The sequence below is a fragment of the Leucopleurus acutus genome (genome assembly GCF_964270905.1).
Source record: "Leucopleurus acutus genome assembly, chromosome: 2".
Lineage (NCBI taxonomy): Eukaryota > Metazoa > Chordata > Mammalia > Artiodactyla > Delphinidae > Leucopleurus > Leucopleurus acutus.
The window spans coordinates 60,912,812-60,933,145 of NC_139143.1; the positions used below are offsets into that span (position 1 = coordinate 60,912,812).

A 20,334-nucleotide genomic window follows, 5' to 3' on the forward strand; every position below is an offset into this window, starting at 1 on the left:
AAGAGAGCACAGAGGTGAGAACCGGGGCCCTGGGCCTGGCTCACACTAGCAGCCCTGTGACTTTGCCAGTGTCTGGGCAACAAACAGGGCTTCCTATCTCCTGACTCTGATGAGAAGGGGCAGCCAGAAGTGGGATCAGGGCAGAGTCTGCAACAAAGATCAAGCGACCCACCTCTGAGCAGGGAGACGGAATTCCTACATGTCAGGGGCCCTGTCGTCAGGATCTCCGGTGAGAGAGATTCCCGCTCCATGAAGGGTACATGAGGGTGAGGGGGAATTCACCCATCTGGGAACCCCTGATCATGAGGTGCAGGTCTGCAGTCTGCCCTGGGCACCTCTGGGCCCATCTCTGAGAAACAGCTCAAGGTGGTCTGGAGCAGAAGGGCAGAGGAGGGAGTTGAGACCTGGCCTGAGACCGGCTTGTGGGATACGACTGGGAAATGGAGCAGTGCCAGACAGGGTAGAGCGGACATGCTGGCTTCAGGTTTGGTGGCCTCAGTCACATTTCTAGAAATAGTAGCAAATAGTAGCAAAAGGCTGATCAGGTGTGTACATGGGGGGTGGGGAATGATGAAGAATTCCAGGGGCTGCCATTGCTCGGGATCCAGGCAGCCCAGTGTGTGAGGCTGGATGCAAAGGGCTCACGCAGACCTAGGAGGGGAGGGATGGTGACGGGGGAGAAGCCAGTCCCTGGATTTCGGATCAGGGTGGGAGAGGGGTTTAGTACTAGGTAAGGTGGTAGATCTGAGCCAAGTAGCAAGACAAGAAGCAGAGGACAGTAGGACGGACAGAGACACCTTGTGCACGTAAGATGAGAAAGCCAAGCACCTGGTCCTTGTCCGACGGACAGCAAGGAGGCTGGGCGGTCCCGCGGGAGCGCACGGGCAGGTCTGCACCCAGCCGGGCCAGCACATCCAGTGGGATGTGATTCCAGCATGAGACTGGAGAAGGCAGAGGGAGGGAAGACAACACATCAGGACACACAGGTTCTTAACGCTGACCGTTTCCTGGGCTTCTCTGTGGGGAGGCAGTCGTAGATGCAAGGCTGTCTTTTCTCTGCTGAGAGAAACTTATACTTCCTGACAGAATCATTAGGCAATTTCCATTCCTTTTCTACCTCATCGGTTCAGCTGTCTGAGGCTCATTTACCTTAACATGTACCTGGCCCCTCTGTCGTGGGGCATCTTTCTTCTCACATCTCTTCCTCCCTGTAGCTCTGCCAGGAGGAAAGAAAATCCAGACTCGCCAATAAATGCAGCCTCCCATGGCGACACAGCAAAAGAGAAAGAGACAAGAAAAGCGCATTAATGACTTGCTTTAGACTCACTGGATTAGCTGTTAGAGGCCCCGGGCACCGACACCAGAGGTTATCTTCATGGTTATATTCAAATTCCTGTCTGAGTAGCAGAACCTGGCGTCGCTCTTTCCTCTCCATCGAATTCCATCACCTAAGGGGGAAATTTTACATTCAGCCTTTGATGGCCGGGTCTTCATCCTCTTCCTGATGTGTGTATGTGTGTGTGTGTGTGTGTGTGTGTGTGTTGAAGGGTGGAGGGGGCTCTTAGAACCACATCTTCTCGTTGCCAGGGGTAGCATAAGGTTTCCACTCTGGACTCCTGGTCCACGGCGGGGAGCATCTAAGTGGGTCAGAAGGAACTGCATGCAGGAGATAGAGCCCCTAGTCACAGGCACGTCAGGAACCCCCAGCTCTGGCGTTTTCACTTCTGATTTAAAGAGGAGAATAGTCCTCAGTGCTCGGCATAAAAGCCTCAACTGGGTACAAGATGGACAGAACAGAATTAATGTAATTTATGCAATGTCACTGAGCTCCAGGTACTGCGCTAGGTCTTCCTGTGCTTTATTATCTCATTTAATCATCACAGTGACCTACAAGCAGTTTTATTATCAGCTCCATTTCACAGAATAGGGAAAGTAAAGCTCAGAGGAGTTAACTAACAACTCCACATGGCAGGGAGTGGAGGCTTCAGACCCACTTCAGACCATCTGTTTCCACAGATACATGCTCTTTCCCTCAGCTTGGTGGTTGTCAGAATGGAACTGGCATCAGAATCACCTGGAAGGCTTGTCATAGCACAGATCTTTGTCGCCACCCCTAGAGTTTCTGATTCAGTAGGTCTGGCATGGGGCATGAGAATGGCCATTACTATCAACTTCCCCGGTGATGCTACTGGTCTGGGGACCCCACTATGAGAACCACTGCTCTATGCCGTGATGCTTGCCATGAGGTAATATCCTCAAGACAGCAAATGACAGCCCAAGGCCTACCAGGAAGCAGCAAGAGGCTCTAGACTGCACACTTTATGACCTGGTGATGGCAGTAAGTGCATGGCAGCGTGGCGAGAGCAGCCAGGGGCAAACCCGCCCGTCCAGTAAGGCTTGGCTGTCAGCTGGACCGCAGGTTCTCTCTGTTAATGCTACCCTCCCCTCCCTGCCAGGTTCACCCTGTGGGGAGTGGACAACACAGGACGACGCTCCAGGCCAAGTGACGTGATCGTGAAGACCCCTTGCCCAGTGGTGGATGATGTCAAAGCCCAAGGTAAGAGACACTGAGGCCAGCAGAGTCTGCAGAGGGATGCTCCAGGGACCTCCCCTCGCCATGGGGAAAGGGGGAGCAAGAGAGTCAAACAGAACAACCTGGAGTTCAGCAGGGAAGGGGGAGAATTCAAGGCTCAGGACAGGAGCATCTCCTTTCCAGGAACTCCTCAACCTCTGCCTCTGGCGGAAATCTGCATTGCATCCCGTTATTCCACATAGTCTGTAAGTCAGAGAGCCAGTAGGAGGTACTGGTGAAAGCCCCAGACACACATGGCGATGCACCAAGTGCTTAGGTACATGGTACCAGGTGCTTTAGTACCTGTGACCTCTGCCCTCAGAATGCTGATCGGATAACTTACTCTCTTCATCTTTTTTGGTACACATCTGAAAGATTAGCATAGGAAGGCTACAGATTTAGAATTAATTGCTGTATCACTCCCTCCCTACCAAAGATGTGCATAGGAAGGCTACAGATTTAGAATTAATTGCTATATCACTCCCTCCCTACCAAAGATGTGTCAAAATCTTCATTCTATATTTTAGAGTTGTTATGGACCAGTTCTTTGGTAAAGAATTGTCCCTCTTCAGTGGACCAGAATGAGCCCCTGTCAATTAGGAAGAGTTTGTTTTCAGTCAACATCCATTACACGAATAGCACACTTCTCGCTGCTGCTTCTCCTCATGAAGCTGCCTGGAGGTCTTGATATCATCACTTGCTCTAAGGCTTATTACATCCCCTCCACAACCGGAATTTAACTCTCTTGGGCACCACTTCTGTGGGGCTCTGGCACTAGTTAAAGTGATCTGATCAACTAGTAATTTCTATTAACAGTTGGACAGCTAATGGACCGATAGCATACGCACATTAACAGAGATGGTGACTGATGCTAGAAGTTTAGGTTGTGCAAGTTTTAATAAGAGAAATGCTGGCATGTGGTACCCCTCAAATCACCTTAACTGTGGCTCCTGACTCCAGCTGTATGAAGTTGGCCGTGGGTTGGCACAATCCCACAATGTTCAAAGGGTGATTCAAAGTCACGGTGGGTAGAGAGACCTAGACCTACCTTAATTAAAATCACTGATGCTGTAGCACTTTACACCTTCTGAAAGGACTTTCATTTATTGCCTCATTTAACGTGCATGGCATGTTAAAGGCACTGTTATTTTCAACACAGAAATCTGATCACATAACGCCTCTTCTTACAACTCTTTAATGGATTGCCATTCCTCTTGTGATGAAGATCAAAATATGTAACAGGCATATTAGGACTTAAATGGAGGGACCCTTGCCCACTTCACCAGCCTCTTCTTGCCCACACTCCCTATCAATCTCTGTATTTCCTGAAGCCTCACTGCCTTTCTCAGTTCCTCCAACACACCATTTCCATTTCCAACACGGAGCCTTTGCACGTGTTAGTCTCACTACCTCAGATACTCTCCAGTTCCACCCCTTTCACTGATTAACTCCTCTCAGCCTGCAGATCTCAGAGCAAGTGTCCTTCCTCAGTACGGAAGGGGCCCAGGGCCACTGCTAGATGCCCTCATAGTACCATGTTTCTTTCTTTCAGAACATTTATCTCAGTTTGTTATTATAATGCCTTGTTCAATATCTATTTACCTCATTAGACAGTGAGTTCCATGAGAGCAGAGTTCTGGTCTCTGTTTGCCTATGATTATGTCCCTAACACTTAGAAAGGAGCATGGTGACTGACTCATTCCAGGAAACGTAGACTCTGGAGTCAGACCACCCAGGGTCAAATTTCTGCTCTACCATCTAACTACTTGACCTTGAGCAGGTTACTTCACCTTGTGCCTCAGTTTACTACTCTGTAAAATGGGGTGGGGCATAATGGTACCCTAGATAATAAGTTTCTAGTGAGAGTTAAATTAGTGAATTTATGTACAGTGTTTTTAAGTGCCTGTCCAGTAGTAAGTATTCAGTAAATATTAAGGAGTATACATTGTGGGATTGTGTCCCTCATGGTCAACCTGATACAACTGGAGTCAGGAGCCATGAACAAGATGATTTTCAGGCTACTAGCACATCAGCTTAGACACAATATTTCTCTTATTGAAACTTTCCCAACCTAAACTTCCAGCATCAGTCAGTGTCTCTGTTAAGATCGTTAACCATGCCTAGAGTTTGTTCTCGAGTAGGAACTCAATAAACATTTATTTATTTATGTACTTATTTATTTTTATTGGAGGATAATTGCTTTACAATGATGTGTTAGTTTCTGCTGTACAGCAAAGTGAATCAGCTATATGTATACATATATCCCCTCCCTCTTGGACGTCCCACCCCCCTAATCCCACCCATCTAGGTCATCACGGAGCACCAAGCTGAGCTTCCTGTGCTTTATAGCAGGTTCCCACTATCTTTCGATTTTACGCATGGTAGTGTATGTATGTCAATCCTAATCTCCCAATTTGTCCCACCCTCCCCTTCCCCCCCGTGTCCACATGTCCATTCTCTTTGTCTGTCTCTCTATTCCTGCCCTGCAAATAGGTTCACCTGTACCATTTTTCTAGATTCCACATATATGCGTTACTATATGATTTTTTTTCTCTTTCTGACTTACTTCACTCTGTATAACAGACTCTAGGTCCATCTACAACTCTACAAATGACCCTATTTCATTCCTTTTTATGGCTGGGTAATATTCCATTGTATATATATGTACCACATCTTCTTTATCCATTCATCTGTCATTGGACATTATGTTGTTTCCATGTCCTGGCTATTGTAAATAGAGCTGCAGTGAACATTGAGATACATGTGTCCTTTTGAATTATGGTTTTTTCAGGGTATATGCCCAATAGTGTTATTGCTGGGTCATATGGTAGTTCTATTTTTAGTTTTTTAAGGAACTTCCATACTGTTCTCCATAGTGGCTGTATCAATTTACATTCCCACCAACAGTGTATGAGGATTCCCTTTTCTCCACACCCTCTCCAGCATTTATTGTTTGTAGATTTTTTGATGATGGCCATTCTGACCTGTGTGAGGTGATACCTCATTGTAGTTTTGATTTGCATTTCTCTAATAATTAGTGATATTGAGCATCTTTCTATGTGCCTCTTGGCCATCTGTATGTCTTCTTTGGAGAGAGGTCTGTTTAGGTCTTCTGCCCTTTTTTTTTTTTTTTTTGCGGTACACGGGCCTCTCCCTGCTGTGGCCTCTCCCGTTGCGGAGCACAGGCTCCAGATGCGCAGGCTCAGCGGCCATGGCTCACGGGCCCAGCCGCTCCACGGCATGTGGGATCTTCCCGGACCGGGGCACGAACCCGTGTCCTCTTCATCGGCAGGCGGACTCTCAACCACTGCGCCACCAGGGAAGCCCTTCTGCCCATTTTTTGATTGGGTTGTTTTGTTTTTTATATTGAGCTCCATGAACTGTTTGAATATTCTGGAGATTAATCCTTTGTCCATTGCTTCATTTGCAAATATTTTCTCTCACTCTGGGGGTTGTCTTTTTGTCTAGTTTATGGTTTCCTTTTACAGTTTGCATGGAAACACAAAAGACCCCAGATAGCCAAAGCAATCTTGAGAAAGAAAAACAGAGCTGGAGGAATCAGGCTCCCTGACTGCAAACTATACTACCAAGCTCAGTAATCAAGACAGTATGGTACTGGCACAAAAACAGAAATATAGATCAATGGAACAGGATAGAAAGCCCAGAGAGAAACCCACGCACCTATGGTCACCTAATCTATGACAAAGGAGGCAAAAATATACAATGGAGAAAAGACAACCTCTTCAATAAGTGGTGCTGGGAAAACTGGACAGCTACATGTAAAAGAATGAAATTAGAACACTCCCTAACACCATACACAAGAATAAACTCAAAATGGATTAAAGACCTAAATGTAAGACCGGACACTATAAAACTCTTAGAGGAAAACGTAGGAAAACACTCTTTGACATAAACCACAGCAAGATCTTTTTTGACCCACCTCCTCGAGTAAAGAAAATAAAAACAAAAATAAACAAATGGGACCTAACTAAATTTAATAAATATTTACTGAATGAATAGACTATTGCCCCCATCTTATAGATGTAGACACTGAGATTTGGAGAAGAGTAAGTAAGCTGAGCAGGGTCACAAAGCTAGCATCTTACAGGGCCTGTGCTCAGACTCATTATTTGACATCAATCCCTATTTTGCTTGCAATGTTAAATTAGATATTTAGAGGATTATTATGTAAAAGACTGAAAACCTTTCTTTGTCTCTCAATACTGATGAAGAAAAGACATATCAATACATAAAAAAATAGTGTTCAATTTATATAGCAAAATAATTCTCCTTCTCAGGATTATTGGTGTCCACTGAGATGTTATAGTAGAATGGAGACCCTTAGTATAAGACAAATGTGCTTCTCTCTGGAGTGAGTGTTGCCTGGTTTGTAGGGTATGGACTGAATGACTTTTGAAGGTCTCTGAAATCCCTTGATGATGAAAGCAGAGTCTGGGGTTGAAAACACCTAGATGAGAGACTGGGAAGGACCCAAGTTACCCTTATTTCATCATCTGTTGATTTCTTACTCCAAGCCAGAGTAAGAACAGGTGTTGAGAAGGTGTCCCAGCTATTTCCGTTTTGGAGAACTTGCTGATGTCCTCACCAGCAGTGGTAGGCACCTTGGACTTGTTTGCTGAATAGGCAGCAGGCTGGTTGGACATCCGTGGGGTGAATAGCACGTAGGAGAGATGCCAGACAGTGCCACCTGCAGGAATAGATGGATAGAAGCAACTCGGGCATAAAGAGTGGCCAGCAAAGAATAATCTGCCCAGGAGAGACCGCTATACTATTTCTCTGTGGGGCTTCTTTGTGTTAATCTCGTCCCCAAAGCATATCCAGATGTGCTTCTGACCATTTGTGCTCCCTGATGAAGAAGACTTTCTGAAATCCCAGCAGACCAGCTGGGAGCACGGAAGCAACTTAATGCTGAGAGAATGAAATAACATTCCCAGGTCCCGTTATCCTTCAGCCAGAGAGGAGTCCTGTACGGGGCACATGTGGAGATTAATGAGTTAGACTAATTGAGGACATCCTTGCAAATTAATACAGGCCTGGCCGTTATGCCAAAAAACATAAGCTTTGCCTCCTTCAAACCCAGATGGCGATCATAAATAGAGCTCACTTGGGTTGAGTTTACAACTAGTGACAAATGGGAATTACCTTTTAAGTGACCCAGAGCATGACCTCAGCTCCTAATTATCTAGCAGGAAGCCAGACCCTATTTCTTTTTTTTTTTAATCTTATTTTATTTATTTTTTTATACAACAGGTTCTTATTAGTCATCAATTTTATACACATCAGTGTGTACATGTCAGTCCAGACCCTATTTCTTATATGATCATTTTCCTAAACTAGATACTTTCTATGAAGAATTTTACTGCCTTATGACAGTAAAGTCACTGAGCAAGGAAGTTTCTACCAATGTTTTACTGAAAACACCCTTTTCCCAGCAGGAAAGGCTAGTCAGTAATAAGGTCAACCTAGTCTCTAGGTTGGGGCATGACCTTCAAGGGTTCTTCATGTGGCTTCACTAAGTGAAGGCTAGTTCTCATTCATCTTTCCTCCAATATCCATCCTCCTTTCCTGATGCCAAACATAAATCCTATCCATTTCTTCATTTGCTTCTTCCACAGTCATTTATTAATTAATACCACAATCTGGTGTTCGATGCTAAAGAAACAAAAAGAACTAGACTCAGAATCTATTTTCAAGAACTTTATAATCAGATTTCATGAATTTATCAAATCAGACAACTTATCTTAAGCCCTTACTAAATAGCTGGTCTAGGCATTGGGGGCAAAATTCCCCTGCCTCATGGAGATTATATTTAAGCAGGGGTGACAAAGCAAAAAAGTAGCAAAATAAGTAATATTTCAGATAGTGACATACGTTATGGAGACATATAAGCAGGGAAATGGTTTAGGAAGGCAGGGGGTAGAATTTCAACTAGAGTGGGCTGAGAGGAAGGAGAAGGAGGAAAGCACACAGATATCTGGAGGTGGTCCATTCCAATAGAGGAGCCGCGGTGCAGACATCCTTGGCGTGTTTGAAGAAGAGAAAGGAGGTTCCTCTGGTGAGAAAGATGATGAGAAGGAAAGGAACAGGAGAGGAGCTCTGAGAGGCTGTGGGGAAGATCCTGTAATGCTTGGTCATCAGAGTACGCAATGGGATTCTGCTAGGGACTGGGATGGGAAGCCCTGGAAAACTTTGGGCAGAAGAATGACATGATCAGACTTAATGTTACAGGATCGTTCTGTCTACTTTGTTGAGCATGGACTCCAAATATTGGGTCCAAGGTGGAAGTGGGAAGACTGATTAGAAGGCTATGGCAATACAGAGGAAAGATGATATTGTTTTAAACTAGAATGATCAGGATATAGGTGATGAGAAGTGGTCCAATTCTAAATTATTTTGATGGTAGAACTAAAAGGATTTGCTAAATGGATTGGATGTGGAGCATGAGAGAAAGAAGAGTTCTTCCAGCCTTATCCTATATTGTGAAAAGCGATGTATAGAGGTGTGTCCAAAGTGCTTAGCTGAAGCAAGACCACCTAGGTCAGCTAAGCAAGACCACCTAGTTCAACTGCTTGTGATTTGTCCCTGGCAGACCCTAGCAGCCTATGTGAAGGTAAAGGAAAAGCAGAAGATGGAGCAAGCTACTTCAGGACACTAGCAGTGGGCCACGTAGATCAGGTTAAGTAGAAAAGGATGTAAATACAGGACTGATGCCTGGAGTGAACGAAGATGTCAAAGGACTTGGGGTTTCTGTCATTGAAGAACAGATTTGGTAGCAATAAGAAGTATAGGAACCATGAAAAGAGGTTGTGTTCACAGTACATATGTGATATTTGGATTTATTATTTCAGAGATGGAGAAGTTCTCAGCCCAGTGATTGGCTTTGATGATGGGGGAGTCTCTAGACTTAAGCAGGCCTTTCATTTTGGCAGTGAAGTCACCCAAAATGGTGATAAGAAATGAGGTGGAGAAGATAACAAGATGCTAGATGCTGCCATGTCTGGAGAAGCATAGTTAGGAAGTGAGTGGTGGGAAATAGAAAGAGACAGGTAAGGTTTTAAAGTGGACGGACTTTTACATATATTGAGAGAAAACATTGTTTTCGGGGAGGCGGCTCTTTTCTGGTGTATGAGAAGGATCCCTCAATACTGGAGAAGGTGTCATGCAGGTTTCAGCCAACGCAGGGGTATGGAGGGAAGGAAGAGTGCGTTCCAAGGTCAAGGGTGAACGGAGAGTTGGTTGCCACGTAACAGTGTTGGTCCCAGAGGAAGTAAGAAAGTTTTGAGAGAATGAGTATAGAACAGTGGTGCTCAAAGTGTGGTCCAGACAAGCAACATCAACCTCACCTTGGAACTTGTTAGATGTGCCAGTTCTCAGGTTCCAGCTGAGACCTACTAGATCAGGAACTCCAGTGGGAACCAGAAATCTGTGCTTTCACAAGCCTTCCAGCTTGTGAATCAAGTTTAATTCTCAAGTTTGAGAATCATTGGTGTGAAGGAAGCACAGAGCAGCATGGGGAGAGAAGGGTAGGGGAGAGGACAGACAGACTTGGAGGATGGGGGAAAGGGGCTTTGCAATTTGGACAGTGCTTAGAATGACAAAAATATAAAGCCAGTTGGGATTCATTGTCCTCAAGTTTTCACGTGGAATTCTATGGTCAGTTACTTCAGTGTGGGGACAGACTGGGGTTTCAGGTAGCTCCCCCCGAAATAATGTAAATGATGACTTAGGACCTCCGTTCAGGAGGCTTTTGTTACAGCAGCCAAGGAAGCCATTGGCAGAAGGTATAGGTGCTTCCCAGGATTCTTATTTCATAGGAAAAAGAGCACCCACTGCTGGGGGATAAGAAAGCTCCCTTCTGCCCCTGGAGTCACTCCTCTCATTTAAATAAGACTATTTCCCCACTCTTGGACTCTTGTGTTTCAGCCTCTCTCTGTGTCATGGCATTGGGAAAAGCATGATCTAGTAGAGAACCAGTAACAGGAATTTTAAAAAATAATATCTGCTATTGCCCAACTCTCCCCCTCACTCACTTCCAGACACCATGGCTTATTGCTGCTTTCAGGTCTGCTGCCCACCATAGCTGGGGGGGCCTCCGTGCTGGCATTTCCTCTCCCTCCTATGCTGTGCCCCAGATATCCTCACAGATCGTTCTCTCCCCTCCTCCAAGCCATGGCTTGAATGTCATCTTTTCAGTGACACTCCTCTATTTAAAATTGCAATGCCCCATGCAGCACTCCCAATGCTCCTTCTCCTGTTTTACTTTTCCCCACTTTCTAGCACACTGTATATTACTTATTTATTATGTGTATTGCTTAGCTGAATGTGTCCTACCACCAGACTGTAAGGGTCATAGGATGAGGACTTTTTGTCAAAGTTTCTCCCTGGTGTAGCCAAATACCTAGAAAAATGTCAAGCACGTGGTAAGCACTCAGTAAAAATATTTACGGAATGAATTAATGAATAAAAGTATACTTGCTTTGTCCAGACATCATGCTAAAGAAATGCTTTACATTCGATATCACTCTTAGCCTCACAATAACCTTGGAAGATATGTGTTATTAACCATCACTGAACAGACAAGGAAACTAAAAACCAGAGAGGTTAAGTAACATGTCCAAGGCCACACAGCTAGTGTAGTGGAGCCCAACTCCATATGATGTCATGGTGCCTATTCCTTTTTTTTTTTTTTTAACATCTTTATTGGAGTATAATTGCTTTACAATGGTGTGTTAGTTTCTGCTTTATAACAAAGTGAATCAGTTATACATATACATATGTTCCCATATCTCTTCCCTCTTACGTCTCCCTCCCTCCCACCCTCCCTATCCCACCCCTCTAGGTGGTCACAAAGCACCGAGCTGATCTCCCTGTGCTATGCGGCTGCTTCCCACTAGCTATCTATTGTACGTTTGGTAGTGTATGTATGTCCATGCCACTCTCTCACTTTGTCACAGCTTCCCCTTCCCCCTCCCCATATCCTCAAGTCCATTCTCTAGTAGGTCTGTGTCTTTATTCCCGTCTTACCCCTAGTTTCTTCGTGACCTTTTTCTTTTTTCTTAGATTTCATATATATGTGTTAGCATACGGTATTTGTTTTTCTCTTTCTGACTTACTTCACTCTGTATAACAGACTCTAGGTCCATCCACCTCACTACAAATTACTCAATTTCGTTTCTTTTTATGGCTGAGTAATATTCCACTGTATATATGTGCCACATCTTCTTTATCCATTCATCTGTTGATGGACACTATTAGGTTGTTTCCGTGTCCTGACTATTGTAAATAGAGCTGCAATGAACATTGTGGTGCATGACTCTTTTTTGAATTATGGTTTGCTCAGGGTATATGCCCAGTAGTGGGATTGCTGGGTCGTATGGTAGTTCTATTTGTAGTTTTTTAAGGAACCTCCATACTGTTCCCCATAGTGGCTGTATCAATTTACATTCCCCATGGTGCCTATTCTTAACCATACTTTTGGATCTGAAGCCTTCAGTCCCAGCCCTGTTCATTTATTCTGAGGCCCGAGAGATATTGGCTCCCTTCTCTTTTTTTTTTTTTTTTTGTGATGAAGCTGTGTATGTAGACACCCTGCCATCTCTTCACCTGCATTTTAACTATTCCTGAACACCATGCATGTCAAAGAAAAGGAAGACAGATACCTGTTTTGGAAAACTCGAGACTTCTGTGAAGCTGAAAGCTGGGTTAAATGATAACCAAAAGTATCTTATAGTCTAACTTTCTTTGAGTTAGTGAATTCTTGAGATGCTGTGAAAGCTTATGAAATAGTATCCATAAATTCCCTCATTGGAGATAGGAGGGGCCAGAAACATTTGGTCTCCAGGAGCCTAGCGCGTAGATTTTTCTGAATATAATATCCCATTTACCAATGAAGGCTTTTAAGCACACCCTGGTGTTAGATTATCTTGGTTTTAGGAGATTTATGGTAGAAACTGGGACTATCCCGCCTGGTCTCAGGCACAAATGCTTCTGCTAACGGGAAGCATTAGCCTACTCTAGCTGGATATTACTATCGTGTTAGGAGAATAGTAAATATGCCAGAAAACACCTTCTCAGTCATCACTGTTGCTCAGCAGACTGTCACAACCAGGGCCTTAGGCCTGTGATGCTATGTCCCATCACTGGAAATAAGAACAGATTGACAGCAGTAAAAGGATAAGAGAAGGGACCCCTGGGCTTCCCTGGGGGCGCAGTGGTTGAGAGTCCGCCTGCCGGTGCAGGGGACACGGGTTCGTACCCCGGTCCGGGAGGATCCCACATGCCGCGGAGCGGCTGGACCCGTGAGCCATGGCCGCTGAGCCTGCGCGTCCGGAGCCTGTGCTCCGCAATGGGAGGCCACAACAGTGAGAGGCCCGCGTACCACAAAAAAAAAAAAAAAAAAAAGAGAGAAGGAACCCTGAACCTCCCTGTCTGGGCTCTGGTCTATTCACCTGCGTTTCTGCACTGCTGGTCATTCTTCTCTAAGTACGTACTCCCTGCCTCCCAGTGAACAAGCACAGCTCTTAGAATAGTCCTTCTGCTTCTTTCCATTTCTGCTCCAGAAATGACAGACTCCCTGCATATCTACTAGGACTCTCTCTTACTTGGAATTTATGGGCCAGCCAGGGCAATGTCCTCTACCAGAAATAGTCACCCCAGAAAGCATCCCCCAAGACCCTGCCTCCTGTATCTTAAATTGGTTAAACACTACCATCCCCTGAGCAGGTGCAAAAGAGCAATGGAAGATAGAGTTTTAAAGCTTGACTCCAGCCCACACTGGCTATATGACCTTGGGCAGGTAACCTGGCCTCATTTGTAGCACAAAGACATTCAGATTCATTGTGCAGTGCTGGTATGAGGATTAGAATTCACACATGTAAAGTTCTTGGCAATCAGTAGGATGTTAATACATAAATACCAGAGCTCTTTATATTCTATATAATTTTTATTTATATTCTTTATATTCTATATAATAAATACCAGAGATCTTTATAGTCTAAATCACTGTCCACTTTATCTCTTGATCTTATTTTAACAACCTGAGAATTTTAAAGTCCTGAAAATCTGAATGGATTTCTCAGCTGAAATTATTTTTATTGCAGCTTAAAGATGCTTGTTACAAGGGTTTAATTGCTAAAGGGTTGGTACAACCCAGGTCTGGAGATATATCACCAGAAACCCTCCACCAAAGTGGATTCAAATGACTGCCAAGGTCATAAATTTCACTCACTTAGCTAACATTTTTTGATCTATTATTTTGTCTGGCCTTATTCTTGCCACTCAGGCCACTGGGGAAGTGAGGTCTGGCTCCTGTTTTCATAGGCAATGGGCAAGATAGACAAAAAGGGAAATTATTGCAATGCTTGGGCAGAGTAGAGGTAGAAATTTTATTCATTCCAACCCAGGAAACTCTTAAAATGATGACTCAGTCATCGCCAGCAGCCTTGAATTCACTTGGAGTAGTGACAAGGGATCAGGCAGGGCCTTTAGGCTGACAGGGGGTCAAGTGGGCAAAGTCTGGCTTAGAAGCCTGTAGACTTAGTCTCTTCATCCCCAGATTTAACACTGGATCTGAGAAAAAGCTCTCCAGATCTCAGTTCCCAGCTGTTTAGAAAGAAAATGTCAACAAATCTCCTTTCTGACAGGTTTAATGAGAAAATACTTAATGATAAAGTGCTTTGAGCTCCACAGGAAAAAATGCCAAGGCTACACAAATTCATTGCCCCTTTGCCACATCACCAAGTTCAATCTTAGCAATGTATACCCTGGAGGCAGAAATATAAGAGGTATAAATTAAGCCAAAAGATCACTCGTTTGGAACTGCAGAATGCACTGGATTCAACGTACATGTCAGCACAGATCTGCAAGCTTGCCTTCTTACCTGTCTGGGTGGCCCTAGCTAAAAGACCCGCATTCCTGCAGTCCAGGGGCTAGGTTGCTCTTGGCACTGTGGCTACTCCAGGTTCTTCACGTTGCTGGAGGCGTAACCTGACAGTTCCTGACCTCATCTCTGAGCCGAAGGCTGCTCCCCGCTGCCCAGGGCTGCCCCATTGCTTTTGCAGGACTCACTTTGTACCCAAGCATGCAGCCTAGAGGTGCAGGGGAGTTAATGCCTCCTGGGGGCAAATGTGAAAAGTCCCCATGGACCAATCCTGAATGGGAGCTGGATATAAAGTCTTCTTCTGTTCTTCCCCAGATGGACCAGTGAGGATCCAATAGCTTCATACATCCTCTCCTGCGAAACATAGCCATCAGCTCCTTAGAGCATTTTCTTATATTCACTCTGCCTCCTTTCTTGCCTCATTTCTCTCTATCCTCCGTCCTGCTTCTCTGGGAATGCATTTGCCAGTACAGTATCAATCTATGCGCTCTTGCCTCAGGCTCTGTATTATTAGGAAACATGGGTGAAGACAAAGAATATTATCACCTAAGTTGACCTTAGAGAGATTCTATTTGAAGCCTTTCATTGTATAGAAGAGAAAACTGAAACCTGATAGGGCAGTAGGTTCAGTATTCTTTGAGTAATATCACTCACACACACACACACACACACACACACACACGCATGTATATATACACACACATATACATGCATATACACACCTATGTGCCTGTATTTATAATCATTTATGTATATGTGTATATATATATATATACACACACACATACGTGTGTGTATATATATATGTATATGTGTGTGTGTGTGTGTGTGTGTATATATATATATATATATATATATATATATATATATATGTATGTATAATCTTACTTATTGGCCTTTTCTCCCATCCTCAGAAATAGCAGACAAGATCTACAATCTCTTCAATGGCTATACCAGTGGGAAGGAGCAGCAGACCGCCTACAACACCCTCCTGGACCTGGGTTCCCCCACTCTCCATCGAGTCCTCTACCACTATAACCAGCATTACGAGAGTTTTGGAGAATTCACCTGGCGGTGTGAGGATGAATTAGGCCCCAGGTAAGCAGTAAACTTCATTATCTCTTTTAAAGACCTCAGCTTTTTGAAATTTTGTACCTCTTCCACTATAATACTGCCTTCATGAATTTGCAGATATCCTGGGTGAGCTTAGCTGCTGTAAGTCCTGTGCTTCTAGACAGCTCAGTTCATACTGATTAGTTATGGATAAGCTGTATCTATGCTGTATTTAAGTCAAGCCATGAATGCATTTCCTGAACTCTGAAAAAACCTTTGCCCTTGAGTTGTTTTACCCGCTCCTTATCATGCTGACACAGCATTCCAAAGGCTAAACTGTAGGAGCCCAAAGCTTAGTCTTTCGAAAGAAAATTAGGAATTTTATTGAAGAGGTTATCCAAAAATATTTACCGCATACGAACTTTACATATGTTATGTGCATTATACAGACGTATTTCGAGCTAAATTCTACATTCTCTTGAAAGGCAGAATGGGGGTAGCCAATGACCCATCTTGACATCTAACCTGGCCAAAGTTAGGATAATGTAGTGTTTGCCAACTTGCCCTGGCCCCAAGGCTACAACTTCCTAATACTCAGTACTCCTGCTTTTAGGTTATATAGCCCAGATAGAGTTCTTGGAAAGAGAGGAATGGGAAGAATGCATAGAGATAACACCTTTCCTTTGTTCCATTCAACATGGCTGTGTATTGCTGCTCTGAGAAGAGAAGATTTCTCTAGAAATACTAAGATTTTCAGATAAACACAGTGAAGAGGCTTTTCACGTGGAATGTCTCCAAACTTATATGTCCCCAAACTATTTAGGAGTTCATAAAGAAAAAAAAATAGGGGAAGGAAGGGAGGGAGGGAGAGAAGGAAAGAAAGAAGAGAAAGAAAGAGAGGAAAAAAATAAATGAAGAAAATCAATACAGTAGGATCCTCTGGCACTCAGAATTCTTGCTGTCCTGCCAAAAGGGATCAATAAAAGTATCCCCCGAAAGTCATCCCATTTGTCTGATATCTGATCAATTGCAAAGGAGACTTAGTCTCAGGACGCCTCATATGACCTGAATTTATAAACTTTTCTAGAAGACCATTGTACAGGACATCCCCCGCCCACTACCTATTTTCTTACTTTTGAAGAAAGGAGAAAATATAGGATTACCTTCCTAAAATAAAATGATTTTATGTGTAAGGTCAGGAAGAATCTTTCTGCATTCCATAAATTATTTCCCGAAGTTTATAAAGGTTGGTTATTCTTGGGCAAACAGATGCCATGGCTATGGACAGGACACAGAGGGAAATATATAAGGGGGCTTTAATTTGCTCTGTCTCAAGTTTGGTAAAAAGCAAACCCTGGGTTAGAAGGTAGATATATATTAAGAAATAGCCTCCCTGCTCCATACCTTACCGTCACTCCTGTCCTTATTATTACTCATACCTAATATCATCCCCTCTCTCCAGCTCTCTCCCCAATTCCCTTCATGCTCTCTCCTCCCTCCTTCTGACATTTATTGAGTACATATATGCAGTTCTTTGTCAAGGAGCATAAATGTCACAATTTGAATAGCACTAACATTGCATACATCATCTTGACTGCCAGGGGAATTTGGACTGCTTTTAAAATTTCTCTCTTGTAACTCAAGAGTCAGAAGGAAAATTGGTTAATGAAGAAAGTGCGCAGGGGAAAAAAATGCCGATCTCATTGTAAAGTAAGGCCTGCTGCTGACTTGACACTGTCTTCTCAAAAAGAGAAGACTCTCAGGAGTCTTCCCAGGAGACTCTTTCATGTGTAATACTGGTTTTTTAAGGCTATATATTAGGGGGGAAAATTGTAGTTTCATTAGCTTGTGGAAAATCAAGTTTCGCTTTTCAGCGTCATGGATCTGGGGGAGAACCACAGGAAACAAGAAGTCTCCTGCCTTGAGATACTTCACCACTTTGGAGTTAGTTGTGAGAATAAATAGAAAAGGGTCAGAGGGTACATACGCCCTGCAAGCAAGCAGAAAGTATTCCCTTGCTTCAGTTAAATCCAATTCCATTAAAATTCATGGAAGCCTCCATGAGAGTCGAAATACCTTGAGGACAGCCTTGGTCGCATTGCTCTCAAGAAAGAAGAAGGCTCTGAGACGGTCAAGGACATACCCAAATTAATTATTATCTTTTTTTAAAAAGGGAGCAATGAAAATAGCCACAAAAAACTCCATGGGCTAATTAAATCCATTTGTTTGAAAGGATGGCTAGGATGTGTTCCTTTATCCATTTCTTCAAGATGAGGCAGATGCTGCCCTTTACTCTTTCTTCTCTCCCGCTTCGTCCACATCCCAAGAATGTGTCAACAGCTAATGACATGCAGCAGGATAGATTAAGAGGAAGGCCACCAAAGTCCCTGTTGATGACGACTTTTGGAAAGCCTGCTTGGCCAAACGGCAGAGGCTGATGGGCAGAGAAGAGGCAATCTGCATAAGGTGTGACTTAGTCGGCAGAGTGTTTGTTTGATCTTCTCTGACCCACCATTGCAGTGGGAGAAAACTTGACTGGCCTCCGATGACCTCACACTCTCTGGGTCCCTTGACTTTGCTGCCACAGCTCAACACCTTGCTTCCAACGTCCGTCATCCCCGCCCGTCTCTCGCTTGCCCTCCTGGGAATGCGGTGAGCTCACCCCTTGTGATGCTCGTAGCCAGGACGGAAGAAGAGGCATGAAATGAATGTGCTTCTTGTTCTTGGGAGCTCATTCTAAACTTGGTGAAGAAGCTTCCAGTTTCTGGAAAGAATTGTTGATTGAATTAGAAAAGAGATGCTTCCTCACGTGTGAAGTGAGCCTAGCAGTTGATAAATACTGTAAGGGGTCCTGTTCATTGAACTTTCCGGAACAGATTTTAGAGCCTTACATGGGCTTGTTGGAATAAGAGACTATTCTTTTCATGGGTCTCTGGTCACCCATGGTTTTTTGAAGAAGGGAAAGAACACAGCTAAATGAGGGGATCCCCGTTCCTTCACTTATCCTAAGTGTTCAGAGTCAAAGCCAGTGCGGGCTGAGAACTGTCCATCAGGCAGTCCCATCTCTAACACCAGAAGTGGACGCCAAGAAGAGGCCGTACACCGGTGAGGTAGATCCTGGCGACAGCCCGCTTCCCCAAGCTATGCGCAGGGGGTCTCACACCCTATTCTTGGCCCAGTGGGATCACTCCTTTACAGTGTGTGTGAACTTGGGGAGACCTTGCCCTCCTCTTCCCATTCTCTCAGGGATCTGCAACAGCTCAGGTGCCCTCTCTTCACCTCGTCTTCTTCCCACTCTTTGGATGGGGTCTCAGGGGTCTCAATGGCACTAGCCTCCTGACTTTCCGAGGGAGATTGCAGAGCAGAGCAGGAGCTCACCTGGGGGTTAACTAGGTGCTGCGTGCCACTGAGAGTCTGCATTTTCCCAAAGAATGACCCTATGCACAGTCCATATGCACTGAGGGCACTATTGTTCGTGCCCTTATTACACTATAATTACCTTCATACAGGCATAATGAGTTACACTTGATATCCCCCAAAGTGCAATATATTGGCGGCTTCTACTCAGTTCAGAAATACCCTTGAAAAGGGAAACATCCAGTCAAGCACATTATTTATCATTTAATGGTGATAAATTACTGGCTTTAAAGTAAATTGATCTGATTTGTCAGCTCTATGATTTGAAAAGAGCATAAATCCCCACTAAAGTATGTCATTTTCTCTTCCTTATTTGTCCTGATTGCATTTTGTTTCTTTGTTTCCATTTTGGTGCCCTACTTTGCTCGTCCGTCCTTATTAATTAATTATTTCATTCATTCATTCATTCTTCCATTCATTCATTCATTTTCTTGACAAGTATTTATGGAGGTTCAACCCCTCTTCTAAGTGCCAACCATGGAACAGTAAGCAAAATAAACGGGGCTCTTCCCTCTTGAAGTTTAAAGTCTCACACTGTTTACCTTTCCTGCCTTCTCTTCTTTCTAACCTAAGCATCCTCCATGCTTGATCCGTAGGAAAGCTGGCCTCATCCTTTCTCAGCTTGGGGATCTCAGCAATTGGTGCAATGGACTCCTTCAGGAACCCAAGATAAGCTTGCGACGCAGCTCCCTTAAGTACCTGGGCTGCCGCTACAGCGAGATCAAGCCCTACGGACTTGACTGGTCAGAGCTTAGCCGGGACCTTAGGAAGACGTGTGAGGAGCAGACCCTGAGCATCCCTTACAACGATTATGGGGACAGCAAAGACATCTAGCGCCATGATGCCAGAGAGCAGCTGCCAGAGGAAGCAGGAGAGAGGAGGGGAAATGTCTGGGTTGGTGTGTGGATTTTTAATGTTTTTAAGGGAACGTTCAAACCTCCACAGGCAACATCTAAACTAGGGAGAAGGTGATCCTTGCTTCCTGCAGAACTTCTCGGGTATCATGTTCTCCATCTGTGTGGTCAGTAAGCCTGCTAGCCAGGGCTTCCTAAATTTCTTCTTAGGGAATTACTTTGGGGCTTGTTTTGCGGTTAATTTGTTTTGTTCATTTTTTGTCCAAGAGGTTCATCAGAATGCTCGGGTTCTGCCATGCTTCTCATGAAAGGGCCTGTGCTCACTGAGTTCCTATGTCCCTTGCACCTGGGGACAGAGATGAGGCCAGAAAGTTGTAGAGTGGCCTCAGACCCCAGCCTCAGATGTCCTAGGGAAGCTCTCACACTAAGAGCCTAAGCTCTGCTCACAGAGAACAACAGCAAGAAAACTGGGAAGGTGGCCCCTGTGTAGGTCTCATGGTTTCTGCCCCCGGCCTTCCGATTGCTATCTTCACACTGCA

General features: G+C 44.4%; 1 protein-coding gene across 2 annotated transcripts in view; it reads left to right on the forward strand.

Annotated features, from left to right (window-relative positions):
- Positions 1-19,775, forward strand: part of ASTN1 (astrotactin 1) — a gene marked incomplete at both ends in the record, with an annotated part of 323,470 nt that extends 303,695 nt beyond the window's left edge. For both annotated transcript variants that reach the window (XM_082865541.1, XM_082865542.1), the window contains 3 exons: positions 2,457-2,557; positions 15,386-15,569; positions 19,538-19,775. In XM_082865541.1, coding sequence (XP_082721667.1) covers positions 2,457-2,557; positions 15,386-15,569; positions 19,538-19,775 — 523 coding nt within the window. The remainder of the gene's footprint in view (positions 1-2,456; positions 2,558-15,385; positions 15,570-19,537) is intronic.
- Positions 19,776-20,334: the final 559 nt, after the last annotated feature.